This window comes from Solanum verrucosum, unplaced genomic scaffold (genome assembly GCF_900185275.1).
Source record: "Solanum verrucosum unplaced genomic scaffold, falcon-dt-bn FXZP01000062.1, whole genome shotgun sequence".
Lineage (NCBI taxonomy): Eukaryota > Viridiplantae > Streptophyta > Magnoliopsida > Solanales > Solanaceae > Solanum > Solanum verrucosum.
This window is the reverse complement of record NW_026020477.1, coordinates 5,841,392-5,859,167: the sequence shown is the minus strand read 5'-3', so window position 1 is coordinate 5,859,167 and position 17,776 is coordinate 5,841,392. Positions and strand designations below refer to the sequence as shown.

The following is a 17,776-nucleotide window of genomic DNA, read 5'->3' as shown; positions in this document are numbered from 1 at the left end:
CAGCGAAATTGGCCCAAAAGGAGGCCCAAATCCAATTTCTCCCTTACTCTTTAATTATTTAATTGTGATTATTTATTGTTTGTTGTTTAACTCTAACTTTATAATTGTTAATTAACTTAATGAATTCCCCAAAAGATGAGTTATTTTCTTTGTGTTGGTTTAATTTTAATATATTTTATGTTTTTGTGTTCATTTATTTTAGGGCAAAGGGTCAAAAATACCCCTCAACTTTAATTTATTGTTTAACTTTACCCTCGCCGTTAAAATGAAGTTAATTTTACCCCTCCTGTTACTAATTTCACCAAATTTACCCCTCATTAGACGGAATCCCCAAAATTGACCCAAATTGACCCGAATTTAAAAAAACCCCTATTCCCTATTTTAAACCAATGACCCGACCCCCTAGAGGATAACCCATTCCCCTACCATCCTACAAAGTCCGTACATGCCTCAAAACTATAACCGATCTAAAATAATTAGTCGAACAGGTTACGTGCGAAGTAATCCCAAGGAAGAAATTCTCTTTCAAAAACGAATCAACGAAGAAAATCACAACGCAAAACAACATCATATCAGAAGTTCCAAATGTGATATCAAAGGATTCAGTGTTAAGGGTTTTGGATTCGCCAAGGTTTAGGGGCAAAGAAAATGAGGTATTAGTGAAGGAATTCGGTAGGGGTAATGATGAAGAGATCAGGGAATTTGTTTTATCAGATTTAAAGGGTTGAGATGTGAGATTAATGGGGGAGTGTGAGGGCATTGTTTGTGCATAAATTGATTGATTGTAAGGTATATGTTGGACCTGTTTTTAGGTCAGTGTTGATTGAAGAAGTAACGAATTGTGTGTTCGTTATGGCTTCACATCAGATTTGGATTCATCAAGCTAAAATATGTGATTTTTATCTTCGAGTGAGGAGTAGGCCGGTTATCGAGGATAGTGATGGTGTAAGGTTTGCACCATATTGCTTAAAGTATGAAGGGATTGAGAAGGATCTTGAGGAAGTTAATCTTGGTGAAGAGACAGGGAATTGGTCGAATGTAGATGATTTTAAGTGGTTAAGAGCAGTGCAGTCTTCAAATTGGTCAATTTTGCCGGAAAATGAACGCGCTGGCACAGTTGATATGGAAGAACAATCAGAGGGAAGAGAAATGAAGAACAACGGGTTAGAGGGGTCGGGGCAGGTCTGGGCATTGGGTTAAAATAGGGAATAGGGTTTTTTTTTTTAAATTCGGGTCAATTTTGGGGATTCCGTCAAATGAGGGGTAATTTTGGTGAAATTAGTAACGGGAGGGGTAAATTAACTTCATTTTAACGACGAGGGTAAAGTCAAACAATAAACTAAAGTTGAGGGGTATTTTTGACCCTTTTCCCTTTATTTTATTAATCAAGTATATTTGTCAAAATTTTATTAAGTTAAACCTTTGGTCCTTAAAAAAGATATTATTTAATGCTTCTTCACTTAAATCACATTTTTTTACTCATTTTAAAATTGTTTCATGTTAAAAATGTTTTTCTCAAATAAACTTTAAAAATGTTAGTCAAAACTTTTTTTTTCAATTAAATTAATGAATACTTACTTAGGCATTTTCTCTAAAGGGTTAGTCAATTAATTTAAAATAATTTTCATGCTTTAATTTATCAAATTGGTTTAAATTATTGTTTTAAAAATGAATTAAATAAATTCTAATTAATCTAGTTTTATTAATATTCTAATCACTTGCAATTTAATTCAAATGTTTCATTTTGGGTCCCTTTCTCTAAAACATAAAAACAAAATAAAAATAAAAAATGCGTCATTTATTTAATTATTTTTTCAAAGTTAATCAAATATTGTAAGTTATTATTTTTTACGTCAAAACCATTATTTTCCTAAGAGTAGTCAAATATATTTTAGTCAAGTCGCAGGTCAACCACATGTTAGCGGACACTTCAAATGCTTAAACACTTCTTGAAGTGTAAATTGAACTTCGAACCCTCTTTGGTATTTTCAAATGATTTTTTCTGTTTAAATCTTTGAAAATTATAAGTTTTCTTAATTTCTTAAAAAAATTAAGTGGCGACTCTTTTCTAAGTATTTTTCTCAAATTTTTTTATACTTAGAACATTTCAAAAAGTGATTTTTCTAAAGATAGGAAAATTACGACATAACATTAATTATTTTTATTTTTGTGACCGATTTAATTATTTTGAGTATTTTCTGATAATGTTTGAACTTATCTGTAAGCCTCATTATAAATCTCTTATTTACATAGATGGTTTTCTTCTTTCTTAATTATTTTTTTCTTTGAATTTCAATAATTATTTTTGTTGACTAATGGTAGATCTATATGAATTATTTATATATGTTTGTCAGCTAAAATGATCTCTGACCACTTTTTGAATCACATTTGTTTACTTTGATGTCTAATCATGACTTAGTGCTATTTTTGTTTGCCTTGGAATAATTTTATGTTTGTTTATTTTTTATTTATTTTTTCGTTAATTTCTTGTTTGAAAAATATTACACATTATGTTATGTTGCATTTCTTAGTTTTATATCATTATTATTATTATTATAGTTAAATTGGCCAATGAAAAAAATCTCTTCGTCGATTTCAAAGGCCTCTCCATTTTAAAAGACGGAAATTTAGTTTAGGTTTATATTCTTTGTATGTTAAAATTAGCCGATGAAGAGATTACCGTCGATTTCCAAGGCCTCCCATGTTAATAAAACGGGATTTTATTTTTAAGTTATTATTTGATTTATTCATTTTTACTCGTATTTATTTATTACTAACACTTTTACTAAGTGTATTTATAGGTACTCCGGAGTCGCTTCCCATTGAAGCCATTCGAATAAAGTTCAAAAACTATATTCATTATTATGTATATTGTTAGCGATAGGCAAACATTAGGTCGTTTCTCATATTTCTTGTTTACTTTATTACTTGTGTACATTGCATGTTTATTATAGTTGTATATTATTATTATTATCTCCTCCTCAATTTGAAAAAAATGATTTAGTTGGGACCCACAGTTGTGGATTTTGAAATATGTCTAACATTTTCCCTTCGGAATAAATTGAACCCCTTACCTAGAATCTATTGATTTCATAGATCATTTAATTGGTTTCCTCGTTTTTCCTAAAATTAGGTGGCGACTCCTTTAACATTCGTCTATTCTTAAAATTCTATTAAAATTGATTCAATTGATTTTTTTGAGTCACCGCGATGTTTCGTCCTATTTGAATAAAATAGGGATGTAAACAGAATGACGACTCCGCTGGGATATAGAGGTTCTAACCATTATAAATTCATTTTTTAAAATTAAGGAGTTATTCTTTGGGAAAATGCATAAATTGCCCCCTAAACTTGTCATGAAAAGTCAGTTACACGCTTAAACTATTGTAACGACCAATTACACGCCTTTACTATTTAAAATAAATTTAACACCACCCTGAGACGTGTAACATCACTCTCACAGCATGTAGTGTATTACATTCGCTGCCACATCATCCCCACGTCAGTGCCACGTCAAATTTTATAATTTCTTTATTCTTTTTGTTTTGTTTTCTTTATTAATTAACTTTCTTTTTGTTAACTCTTATTTACACTAATTAATCTCTATTTAATTATTAAAATTCTCTAATAGTTATATTTTTTTTATCGCTAAATCCCACCCACTTAATCTCTAATCTCATCGGAGAAATCATTCATTTGAATTTATACAAGAATTTTCTTTGTCTTCTTCGGCGAAGAACAACCAATCCATCACCACCATAAGTCCGCCTCCACAATGCCATTTGTTCTTCTTTTTCGACGAACCATCAGCCACCAAACAACCACCACAAAACAGCCACTCAAAATCCAAATCAATCACCAACAAACACCAAACCAGACCCTCTTACCTTATCCCTTTGCGATTTTATTCTTTTGATTTGTTTTACAAGTGTGTCGGCAAGCTCAAAGCTTCAGCCATGGCTCCGATGAAGTTCCAAAGAGCTCCACACTTTTAGATCTGAATAACCAACAAATAATCTGAACAACAAACAACACCACTAATACACTCACGTCACTGTGAATTTTTGAGGTTGTGATGAAAAAAAAAAAGTTGTGATGAAAATTAAAGAATGAAGAAGAAGAGGGTAATGGGTGGGGATGAAAGATTTTGATTTTTTAATTCTTTTTCTAAAGGGTAATGGGAAGGGAAGGAAGATTTTGATTTTTTTAATTCTTTGTTTAACTTTAATTTTTTCTGACGCGCCAATTTTTATTTATTTTTTATTTTTTGCCACGTCAGTTTTAGGGAGTAAATAAATTCAATTTTAAGTAGTAAAGGTGTGTAATAGGTCGTCAGGATAGTTTAAAAGTGTAACTGACTTTTCGGGACAAGTTCAAGGGAGAATCTATGCCTTTTCCCTTATTCTTTTATTATGTTATTCATTATATCTTTGTATATTTTGTTGATTATTTGTATATTATACTTGTTATTTATTCATTATTTGTTTAAACTATATATAACTGTCATTGCATTTCATGACATTTTCTGTTGTATGTATAGTATATTAAAGAACGGTTATGCGGAACCGCAGCCAGACTTTTTTATACTCAACCTATTTCCGGAATGATCGGCAATTTATTGGTTCGTTATGCATCCAATGGTTGTCGTGAGTTTCAGCCTAAGTTGTTCACTTGGGTTCCCGGTCTTTCAAAAGTCATTTTAGTCAACTAGCGTAGAGCGAAACCAAATCTCGATTTCTAGCGCATTTTGAATTAAGTTGACCCAACACCCAAGGCGTGTTAGGTCCATTAGAAGCCCACTTTGAGTCTAAAATAGCCTCCGGCCTAAATGGACGATCATAATTGTGTGTTCAAATTTGAAAGATGTATACGTCATTTGGCAATTCATTATCACTCGGGGTTAGGGGTTTAATTTAGTAGCTTACTCCAGTCGAAGAATGAACTTTACAAACTACCATTCCATCCAAAAGGTGTTGGCATTCGGAAATGACAAGAAGCTCAAAAGGAAGTACATTCCATAAAGGATTAGTTTAGGATGGTACCCCTGCGTGAGACTGATTATTTGTATTTTTTTCTTTTTTCTTATTTTGTAATTCTATTTGATTTATTCATAAAATTAGTACTAAGTATTTTGGGGCAATGTTGTCAAATGGCGTAATACATCCTTCAAATTGATAGGCCTACCCTTGACATAAAAGGGTCACACATTTGTATAGGATGCGCAATAATTGTTTGTATGTTATGTGATATAATTGAGTTTGTATTCAATCAAAGCAATGCTTATGTGTTTAATTAATTTTTTGTGTGATATTTTGCATTATCCATTATAAACACGAACTAACACTTTTGCCTCTTGAGTTTTTCTTCTTTTTTAAACAAGAGGTTGATTTATGTCAGAATCTGAAAGTCATTGTTTGTCCGAAGTTGCAAGGGACAAGAGGACTCGCGAAATTCGAGTCTATATTTCATCAGACACTAACACCCTGAAGTTGGTCAAACAAGTCATCAATCCTGGGGATGGGATACTTATTCTTGATTGTGACTTTGTTCAACTGCCTATAGTCAATGCACATTCTGAGAAAACCATCTTTCTTATTCACGAACAATACTGGTGCACCCCATGGTGAAATACTAGGTCTGATGAAGCCCTTATCTAGAAGGTCTTTCAACTGCTCTTTCAATTCCTTAAGCTCAGCTGGAGCCATTCTGTAAGGAGGGATAGAGATAGGTTGGGTATCTGGAAGGAGATCAATTCCAAAGTCAATTTCCCTTTCAGGAGGAACTCCGGGAAGATCTTCTGGAAACACTTCTGGAAACCCACTGACTACAGGAATTGACTCAAGAGTTGGGGATTCGGAACTAGAATTCTTAACCCAAACTAGATGATAGAGATAACCCTTAGAGATCATCTTTTTGGCCTTAAGGTAAGATATGAATCGACCCATAGGCACTAAGCTACTACCCTTCCATTCTTGGATTGGTTCGTCTGGAAACTGAAAACGAACAATCCTAGTTCTACAATCGACTGAGGCATAACATGAATGTAACCAATCCATGCCTAGAATGACATCAAAGTCTATCATTTCTAACTCTACAAGATCTGCTGAGGTGACTTTCTGAGAGACTGTGACAGGGCAATTTCTGTATACCCGTCTTGCTATAACTGGGTCACCGACTAGAGTAGAAACTGAGAAGGGTTCTGAAAGAGTTTCTGGACTAACACTGAATTGGACTGCTATGTAAGGAGTTACAAAAGACAAAGTAGCCCCTGGATCTAACAATGCATAAACATCAAGATCAAAGACTCGTAACGTACCAGTGACTACATCAAGAGAATCTTCCTGATCTTGATGAGCCTGAAGAGCATAAAGCCTGTTTTGGCACTGTCCGCCACCAGTACCAGAAGAGTTACCCTGCTAAGTCGGGCGACCTGCTGGTGCTGCTGAAGTTGTAGACTGAGCTCTACAATTATTTCCTCCTTGACCTTGTCTTGAAGGACAATCCTTCAATCTATGACCAGACTGACCACACCCAAAACATCCTTCCTTACCTGCAAAGCACTCGCCCGGATGGTTCCTACTACATTTCGGGCAAGTTGGGTAGGTTTTGGTGCCTGAAACACTACCTTGAGACTTAGAGCCTGACGCCCTACCTTTCTGATCATTACGGAACCTGGGGGATGGAACACTAGCTGATGAAGGGGCTGGAGTCGAAGACTTCTGCTGAAAATGCGAGCGGTTTCCACCACCCGATTTCTGGTGGGAATACTCGTAGTTACCTGTTCTTGCTTTCTTAGTCTCCTTAGCCTGTTCCCTAAGCTTATCACCCTCAACCTGCTGAGCATGAGTCATGAGCCTAGAGATGTTCATGTCTCCCAACAACATAGCATGCATGTACTCTGTTTTCACTAAGTCTGACACTCCATAGAGAAACTTATTCATCTGAGCTCTGGAATCAGCAACCATGTGAGGAGCATACCTGGAGAGTTGGTTAAACTTGAGCCCATACTCTTGGACAGTCATGTTACTCTGCCTTAAGTTCATAAATTCCTAGGCCCTTGCTTCTCTCAATTCTATGGGGAAAAATCTGTCTAGAAAGGTTTTGCTGAAACATTCCCAAGTAATAGGAGCAACATTTGTACCCCTGTTCTCCTTCCACTGAGTATACCATATATGAGCTACATCCTTAAGTTGGTAAGATGCTAACTCAACCCGATCATTCCCAGTGACTTGCATCACCTCAAAGATCTTCTTGATCTCATCCAAGAAATTCTGGGGATCTTCACCAGTCTGCGATCCTAAGAACTCTGGAAGATTCATCCTAACAAAGTCACGGACCCTTGCTGCTGCTGATCCACCATTTGCATTCACAGGAGCTTGAACCCGCTGATTGTTCTGGTTAGCGACACTCTGAGCTAACATCTGAATGACATTCCTGAATTTAGCATTTGAGACTTCCTGATCTGGAACTGGAGGAGCTGCGTTTGCGTTCCTGGATACTGAGAACCTGAACCTACATCACGAGAAGATGTAGCACACGTATGCGTCAGTACTTGAGAGGTACTGAGCAGGTAGGATAGAGTAAAGCTGAAAAGAACATTAACTGAACAAAGCAATAAAGCAATGAAATAATCTGAACATGATATAGATACTGAATACTGAGCTAACTGAATGCAATGACCAATTTATAACATGTTGACTGAATACTGAATGAACTGTAAATGTGGTCAATGCAATAGAGTCTGACTGAACTGTGGGAGCTACTAATAACCGACATAAAATCACATGAGCTAAATGTGGAGTCCGATGTATACGCCCCATCGAGAGAACGCAATATACCCGGCCAAAGGTATAGAGGCATGACTAGCGTGATCACTAAACTGATATTGCCCACAGAGGGGACTTACACCTACGTGGCTCGTAGTTCTGGGACTATATGGGTACACTGAAACCCTAGTCCAACTCGGTATTATGCTACTCCCAATGAATTAAGTAGTTAACTGGTTATGACTGAATTTCTGTAAATGCTGGATAGCTCGAACTGAACATGCAAACTGAGAATGCAACAATTAATCTGATAATGATGCATTCATAAACTGAGGCATGTATACTGAATACTGAAATATCTGACCTGGCATGTGTAATTCAAGAACTAAAGAAATACATAGTTAGGGTTCTGAAATTCATGCGATAAACTGAGCAATAACATGATAATATGATTTGGAACATTTAAATAACTAATTCATGATGATCTGCTATAATTCTAGAAACCCTAGGTCTGTTCATAATCATGGAATCAAGAATCTGACTGAATTCTAGGGACCTAATGGGCGAAAGGAACCCACTAGTGATATCCCACATACCTGGTGACGAATTCCACGGAGAAATCTTTCGATTTTGGGGCTGGAACTGAAGAAACCTCGTTGCGTTCTTGAACTAGGATTCTTGACCTTTTTCTCCTCTCTTGCTTTTAATTTTTCTAAGTTTTGATTAATGAATTTGACTTAGGTAGGTTCTAGTTATGTTTCTAGGCTTAAACTAATTAAAACCTCATGATTTAGGGTCTAAACGACGTATCTTAGGGGTTAAACGAAATAGGAAAAGACCAAAAGACCCTTGAATTAACTGCTGTCGGAGTGACTGACGGAATGGACCTACGGTCCGTCAATCAATCGACGGTCCGTCGATTGGGTCCGTGGTCGAGTCTGCCCGACAGGGCTTCACTAAAACGGGAATAACTTTTTACTCGGAGGTCGGAATTTAGTAAACTCGGTGGCTTTGGAAAGATAATTAAATTATCTATCTAACCATAGGTCATGGTACACATAATTAATTTTTTTCTAAGAGTTATGACCATCTGAAGTTGACCCACCATTATTTTTCAGCTAACTGGCTGCTGACTCTCATCTACGGTCAGACCTATGGACCGTGGATTGAATGACGGTCTGTGCTGGTCGACCATAGTTTGTGTCAGAGGCTGGGTAAGGGAAGTCTTGATCCATGGACACAGACCACGGACCGTGGTCTGATCTACGGACCGTGAGTCTGTCCGTGAGTCGGGACTTAGCCAAATTTTCTGACTGAGTTCTGGGGAAGTTTTCTGTCACGAACCACAGACCTGCAGGACGGACCGTGAGTCCATCTACGGTCCGTGGATGGTGTCCGTGAGTGCCACCTGTAACACCAGAAATCTGAAATCTCTATTTTCGGATACGGGGTGTTACATAATTCTCATCTCGATGAGATACGTAGGCAACCCTTCTTAGGTTCGATATTCATTCTTTAAAAAAAATATTGTGTATATATTGTAAGAGTCATGTCTTCAGCTCAGTTGAGACCAATACAGTTAGGAGCATGCGAAATATTCAATATGATGAAGATGACTGACTTTGTGGTAAACCATAGATTCCCGTGGTACCTCTCATTTGTACTTTTGTGATTCTTGAAAATTCTCTTGCATGCATTCAAGATAAGAATAAAATTGACCTCATGGTTTCATGCGCATTGTGTGGTGAGCTTTTAGATCAAAATTCATTTGCATCGCACTGTTGACCTAGAACTTGGCTTGAATGTTTATTAAGGCGAAATTCTGAGTTATGTTTGGTTTGGGAAATGATTATAGACATTCTTTGACTCGATTGTGCCTTTCAAAACCTACCAAATGACATTAATCCCTAATTTTCCCACTTCGAGCCTGAAGCCTTTTCTTTGGACGACCACATCTTAGCCATTAGGCGAAATCCTGAGTTATGTTTGGGAAGATCTCACATGAGGATCATGTTCATCATCAAATCAGGATGACCACGGAGTCAGGAAGTGCCTAACCTTTCTCCTTCGACCTGATCCTTACTGTGACCCGAAATGAACTTATTCTCTCTTTGTCTCTTGCCTTTGAATCGAATATTCCGATGAAAGCGAATTCTCTTTCCGTCCCTCATCATCGAGAGGAAGAATCGCTAAGTGACCAATGACACTAGTCGATTATGTAGTTGGAAGAGGTAGAATGAGTCCTTAAGAAAGAAAACATTGCATGAGATTCTCATCCGTTTAGAATCTAAATTATAACGACGATAGCCTTTTTGTGTTGGAGAGGAAAAGTGAATAGAATAGAGAGCAAAAAAAATGAAAAGCTACTGCAAATTTCAATCAAGTCTGATACGTAATGAAAGAAATGAGACTTTCCTATAAATAGGTTTACAATAAAATTGAAAATACTAAAATTTAGGTCCACTAACTCTCTAAGTACTATTAGCTACTAATTTGTCACAACATCTAAACTTGCTAAAATAGATAAAAACCAATTAACAAACTCCTAAAGACTTGGCCAAGTATCTTTTAAATCACTTTTCAACACTCTCCCTTGATTCAAAACTGTAAACTGCAAGTTGAACTTTGAAGAACTCGTGCTTTGCTTGCAGAAATGACTTCGTAAAGATGTCTGTTGATTACTCATTTATATCACATGACTTCAAAGTAATCTCTTCGTTAGAAACAAGACTTCGATTATAGTGATAGCGAATATTTGTGTGACTTGTTCTACTATGAAATGTTGGCTTCTTTCTCATCGCAATAAAAGATCTATTGTCACAAAAAATTCTTAGTTGCACCAGTTGGTTTTTTATTAAAATCAGCACCAACTCTCCTTAACCAAATTGTTTGACAAGCTGCAGAGGTTGTTACGGTATATTAGGCCTCTAAAGTTGATAAGGCCGCTACTTGGTGCTTCTTTGAACTCCATGAAATTGCTCCAGATCCATCATTAAACAAGAAACTAGATGTTCTCTTTTTATCATCAATGTTACCAACATAGTCACTATCAGTAAATACAATTAGTATGAAATTTATTATCTTAGAATATCAAATTTCGTGCTTTGTTGTCCCAGCAATATATCTCAGTATTACCTTAGAATATCAAATTACTTTAAAGTTACCCTTACTTATTTTACTATAATGAAAAGTGGAAGAAAAATTAAAGAACTTACGTTTCTATGGTATGATCTCGTCAGCCCCACTATAACGGTCATGCAGACACTATAGAGGTGTCACCATAGCAGGAGTCTTTTCGCTATGACGGGATGACATCAGCCCGAATCAATTCAAATTCCTAAATTTAGTCGCGTACCTTGATTTTAAAATTGACAATGTATTTCAAGAATTTTTGAGATTTCGCACAAGGTGTCTTTTTAAATAACAACAAATTAGGTCATTACAGTAGATTCATGAGAGTTACATCTCATGTCTCGAAGCTTTCGCCTTACCCATGTTACATAAACCGTCTGGACTTACGCCCACACTTTTTATAACATAAATGATTAGTAGCTCTTTTTATAAAAATATATTTCAAAAAATGGTACGTTTTAAATTTTTAAAAGAACTCCAAAAGCAAGATTATGGCCCCAAAATCATTTTTTTTTCTAGTTTTTGGGTTCTTGAATTTTTTGTCAAAAACTTTTATTTTTAACTAGGTAAAAAATAAATCAAAATTTTCAGAAATCACCCTGTAGGTGGGAAAACGCCAAAAAGAAGTTTGTGTTGTCTTCACCAGAAGCTCCTGGAGTTTCCCACAATTTTCATGAAAACCCCATAACCAAGACAAGGACCTTCTCTTTATCTATCGCCTTTTACAGTATATAATACTCCAAAACAACAAAATCTTGATCCCCTAGACCCTTCTAGAATTGTCCTTTACCAGTATCCTTTCTCTATATACATACATCCCTCTCTCACTTGCAGAGTTTCATCAACAACAAGAATTGTCGATCATTTCAATATTTCACTCTCACACACTAAACCAAACCTATTTTTCAGTTAAAAAATGGCTTCATCAGCAACCCACCAAGTGAAAATCCCATTTTCCGGGCATAAGCTGGATAACAAAACCCCATTTTTGGGAGGGAAAATTAGTTTTGCATCACGGAAGAAATGTTACAGCGACAAGGCGGTGAGGCAAAGGTGCAGACCCATGAAAGTAGTGAATGAGAAGGTGGTGGGGATAGATTTGGGGACGACGAATTCAGCAGTGGCCGTAATGGAAGGTGGGAAACCGACAATAGTGACAAATGCGGAGGGGCAAAGAACGACGCCGTCTGTAGTGGCGTATACGAAGACTGGGGATAGATTAGTTGGGCAGATAGCGAAAAGGCAATCGGTGGTGAATCCGGAGAACACTTTCTTCTCAGTGAAGAGGTTTATAGGGAGGAAAATGGCGGAGGTTGATGAAGAGTCGAAACAAGTATCGTATAGAGTGATGAAAGATGAGAATGGGAATGTTAAACTTGAGTGTCCTGCTATTGGTAAACAGTTTGCTCCTGAGGAAATTTCGGCTCAGGTATGTATGGCTGTCCCATTTTAATGGTGAATTTATCTACTACTTATAAATTTCACTGCAAAATTGAACTTGGAATTAAGTTTGGTTGACAGATTTATGTTTTTATCAACTTTGGAGCTGAAACTTAGGTTGATGTTTGACTGTTTTTGGTTACTCTGTTTTCTTGATTATCTACAAAGTTTGAAATTTTGTTTTAGTGTGTGTTTATTCAAGCATCTCCTCCTTTTGCCTATACCCGCTCTGTTTTAGTTCCTTTAAAAAAGAATGCATTTTTTTGTATATGGCAATTCTTGATTCTAACTTTTTACGTTGCGTATAAAAGACCACAAGATTAAGATTAAAGAGTATGTTAATAGAATGATTAAGATTAAAGAGTATGTTAATACATTCTATGTATCCTTTATTTAAGATTACAAGTCTTCCTTTTTTTTTAAAAAAAATCGTGTCAAAGTCAAAACCAAACAAATAAATTGAAACGGACGAGTGCTATTTATGAGAAACCATATTTGGTTTGGGCTATTTCTCATTACTTGTAGGCTGGTGATCTTGGTTGTGCCACTGTGACTAACCATACAAATTATGTTGTTTTGAGTTATAACTAATAATTGTGCTGTCCTCCTGTGAACAGCACTGATAATATAAATGGGAATCAGTGATGAGTTGAAGCTAGCTATATCTTTCAATCTCTTAGTTAAATTATCTGTTGAATTTTGATTTGTTTAACTGAACCATTGAAAGTTGGTATGATTATATAGTAAGTATGGTTACTTAGTTGAGATGGATGGAGTCATTAGACGTATCCGTGTTTACCGCATATTTGAAAAGCATCATGCTTCTTTTCTTATTCTAAGGAATTGCTTAATTTCTGGTTCCCAGGTCTTGAGAAAACTTGTAGATGATGCTTCAAAATTCTTGAATGATAAAGTTGCTAAAGCAGTGATTACAGTACCTGCATACTTTAATGACTCTCAGAGAACTGCAACAAAAGATGCAGGTCGCATTGCCGGATTAGATGTTCTCCGCATAATCAATGAACCCACTGCTGCTTCATTGGCTTATGGATTTGAGAAGAAGAGTAATGAAACCATTCTAGTCTTTGACCTGGGAGGTGGTACTTTTGATGTATCAGGTATGTGAAGCTATTCAAGGCAAGATCTGGCTTCAGTCTCAATACTGGCTCTATTCTTCTTACCTATAGTTTAGATGATGACTATTGTTATTAACATAAACATAATAATATAAAAAGGATTATTACTACATCCTGATCATATGAATCTTGCTTTTCCAGAGTTTTCTTCCTTGGTACTAGGTTTTGGGTTGTATTATAGACTTGAGCATAATTCTATTACCTCTGTCGTGTATGCTGTGAGATCTAAGTGATGCTGACAGCTAATACATTAATGTTTTTACTTATGTATTTCAACATAGAACATCAACAATATGGATGGAAGAAAAAGCAGTGATATGAAGGCTCGTGGGTAGAATTCTAACTTTAAATGTGCCTTTGCATCTACACTAACTCATATATCGACTTCTATGATGCAGTTCTTGAGGTTGGAGATGGAGTATTTGAGGTACTTTCTACCTCAGGAGACACACACTTAGGAGGTGATGATTTTGATAAGGTATTAAATTATCAGTACCTTTGTTTTGCTCACATGCATCTTGTTTTTTTTTTCCTTGTTTTGGGGCTTCTTCTGTACAATGCTTACACTTTTTTCTATCAAACAGAGACTTGTGGACTGGCTTGCTGAAACTTTTAGGAAAGAAGAAGGAATAGAGCTTCTAAAAGACAAACAAGCGCTTCAACGTCTTACTGAAGCTGCTGAAAAGGCAAAGATAGAATTGTCAACCTTGACTCAAACTAATATCAGGTATCTCAGTTACTAGCTGGTTCTTTCTCCTTTGCTTCCCTTCCCTTCTGGAAAAAATGGAGGGTGAAACTGCTGCTTCTGCTCTAACAAGCTTTCATTGAATGTACCTTTCCTTTTTGTGCAGTTTGCCATTCATCACTGCTACTGCAGATGGTCCGAAACACATTGACACAACATTTACAAGGGCCAAGTTTGAGGAGTTATGCTCAGACTTATTGGACAGGTATCAATTTTGTCCACAAAATTACCTGTCAATTAGTATGGGGGTGTTGTTATGAATATATAGGCTTCAGCTGTGCAATAGCTTAGATTTTGAGATGATCTTGCTTCTGTAAACTGATGTAATAGTCCAGCCGCATAATCATCTTGTTCCTAAGATTTCACTGTTTGTCCTTCTGACTTGACAACTCCGATTGAATTTGTCTTCACAGGCTTAAGACACCAGTTGAAACTGCCTTAAAGGATGCCAGCCTTTCCTTCAAAGATATAGATGAAGTAGTTCTTGTTGGTGGATCAACACGAATACCAGCTGTTCAAAACCTTGTCCGCAAGATGACTGGTAAAGAGCCTAATGTTTCTGTCAATCCTGATGAAGTGGTTGCTCTTGGAGCTTCAGTTCAGGTTTGTGGCTTTCCCCTCTCTCTCTCTCTTCAAATCATCTTGTCTTAAGATTTTATGCAGTAATTATACTCGTGCAATATTGTGATCCGGTTACATTATTCTCTTTTATATTCTCAGGCTGGTGTCTTGGCTGGAGATGTTAGTGACATCGTGTTATTAGATGTAACTCCATTGTCACTTGGTCTGGAAACTCTGGGTGGAGTTATGACCAAAATCATCCCAAGAAATACAACACTACCAACTTCAAAATCAGAAGTTTTTTCAACTGCAGCAGATGGGCAAACCAGTGTTGAGATTAATGTGCTGCAAGGTGAAAGAGAGTTTGTAAAAGATAATAAGTCTATTGGAAGGTTCCGCCTAGATGGAATCCCTCCAGCTCCCAGGGGTGTTCCCCAGATTGAAGTGAAATTCGACATCGATGCCAATGGTATACTTTCTGTCACGGCTACTGATAAGGGTACAGGAAAGAAGCAGGACATTACCATAACTGGTGCTAGCACTTTGCCCAAAGATGAGGTATACTCAACAAATCTTTGGTGTTTTATCAACTTACAGCTACCATATTTCAAGTATATTAGTGTGATTAAATGCCTGACAAGATACAAATTGCATTCCCTGATCTTTCCTCGCACCTTATCAAGTATTGCACAATAGTTAAAGTGGATTCTTAAGTTGCATGTTACGAACTGTGTGAAATATTAATCACAGAGAGATTTGTAATTGTGGTTATTATTTAATCCTATGACATATTTCTCACTGATGTTACTTTTAATGAAATGAAATTTCAGGTTGATAGAATGGTTCAAGAAGCTGAGAAGTTTGCTAGAGAGGACAAGGAGAAGAGAGATGCCATAGACGCAAAGAACCAAGCAGAATCTGTTGTATACCAAACCGAGAAGCAGCTAAAAGAGTTGGGAGATAAGGTGCCTGCTGACGTTAAAAACAAAGTGGAATCCAAACTGAAAGAGCTCAAGGATGCCATTCCCAGTGATTCTACTCAAACCATTAAGGACGCAATGGCTGCACTGAACCAAGAAGTCATGCAGCTGGGACAGTCTCTATACAGCCAGCCAGGTGCTGCTGCTGGTCCTGCTGGTTCTGGTCCTTCTCCTGGTGCTGGTACAACCGGAGCATCTGGTTCCACCAGTAAAGATGATGGAGATGGAGAAGTTATCGATGCAGACTTCAGCGAAAGCAATTAAGAATCCATCAATATATCAAATTTCTTTTAGCAACAACACCAATAGTAAATATTTCGTGTAAATTTATAATAGCAGATGAGAGGATTGTATATGCGTGGCTAGTTCACTGGAAGTGTAACAAAGTTGAAGAATAGCTTTTCCAAACCAATCTGGTCAACAAAAGTGCTCTCAAAACGAGTAATAGCGAAATCAATTGTTGCCCAGTAACTATACTTATTTCAATAATTGAAGCTAGAATTTTGCATATTATGAGGAGATTTTTCATTATTGATTCTGAAACTGAAATATTTATTCAAGGACGAAAAAATTTCATTCATCTTCTTATCCTAGCTCATTCTGTAAAATATATTATATTACTAGAAAGAGGAGTGTAAATAGTTCCTCCAATTAGAAATTGTTCACATATTCACCATCATCTAACACTTCAAACAGATATGAAATAAAAGGGACATTAAACCTTAAAACAGAGATGTTAATTAATCTGACATAAATAAATCATGAAAACCAACATTAATTCATCTAAATCGAAGCAATTTGATGCAAGCTCTTAGAATCTTATTGCCTTTCTCCTTGTGAACATTAAAATTCTCAGTTTTTTCATCATAAACAAGATTATCATTTCGATGATGAATTTTGCAATATCCTCCTCCTCCTCTACCTCCTGCAGATGAAGATGAAACTGAAGATGATCTTTTCATTGGAGTACTACTTCTTTCTTTCTCCGTCATGGATTTGTATGACGAAACAGAGCGGCTTCTTTCTAAAATAACTCCAAACATCTCTCCATCCCCTTCTTCCCCATTTATAATATTTTCATCATTTTTGTTGCTTTTTTCTTCATGGGGTTGAGATATTATTGGTGGGGTTTCAGATATTGAAAGAGAAAGATGATCAGAGAAATCTATAGCTACTGATTTTCTTTTGCTTTTGCTTTTACTGTTGATTCTTGAATATCTGTTCATCTTTGTTTTTTTTTTTTTCTTTCTGCAGAAATGGTACTGTTATTTTTTGCAGTGTGAATGTGGGGTTTAAATTAGCAGTTGGAAAAAAGAATTGAGTGTTGAAGTTGTCAAAGGGACTAAAGAATAAGAAGGTAAGTCAATCATTGGATGAAAATGTGTGACTGTGATGTGGGCAAACTTGGATGTTTCTTATTGCGTGCTTCAATTTATTCGGAAAAAACATTTAATTTAAGAAAAAAAAAATAAAAAAATCTTAAATCTTGTGATTTTAAAGTTAGGTAGAATATACTAAAATATTTTTTAATTTTGTTATTAAATTTTTTAAAATTTAAAAGGTTTTTAAAAAAATACTTTTTTAAATCAACTAAAAAAAAGTAAGATACAAATTGCTCAAAGGGAGTACTTTAATTAGGAGGGAAATTATGAGTTCCCTTGCTCTTAGGCTAATATTTTTCTATTCCTTATCACATTCCCACTCACGGTACTAATTGTGTATTGGATAGAAGTATCAAAAACACTCTTAAATTTGGCACAAATTATTAGTTTCATATTTGAACTATTGACAGCCTTAAAAACACTCATTTACTTGACTAATTGAAACTATATACACTTCCGATCTTGCAACATTAGTGAAATACATCCCTAAAGTTTCGTCAAGTTTAGGGGTGTTTTCAACACTTCTCTCGATTTTTATTAAAAACTTCATGCTCCTACAAGGGTTTGAGACCACTTGCTATGATATGTTGCATATTGGGAGCATATCAAAGGTGTATCTAAGTTTAGTTAGTCA

General features: G+C 36.0%; 1 protein-coding gene and 1 pseudogene across 1 annotated transcript; both read left to right on the top strand.

Moving 5' to 3' along the window:
• Window positions 1–428: 428 nt before the first annotated feature.
• Window positions 429–1,200, top strand: LOC125809421 (tubulin-folding cofactor C-like; annotated as a pseudogene).
• Window positions 1,201–11,572: 10,372 nt separating this feature from the next.
• On the top strand, window positions 11,573–16,269 carry LOC125809338 (heat shock 70 kDa protein 6, chloroplastic-like). The gene is made up of 8 exons (XM_049488995.1): window positions 11,573–12,327; window positions 13,204–13,456; window positions 13,873–13,952; window positions 14,059–14,201; window positions 14,326–14,424; window positions 14,633–14,822; window positions 14,940–15,338; window positions 15,611–16,269. The coding sequence occupies exons 1-8, from the start codon at window positions 11,815–11,817 to the stop codon at window positions 16,022–16,024; spliced, it is 2,091 nt and encodes a 696-aa protein (XP_049344952.1). The 5' UTR covers window positions 11,573–11,814; the 3' UTR covers window positions 16,025–16,269.
• Window positions 16,270–17,776: the final 1,507 nt, after the last annotated feature.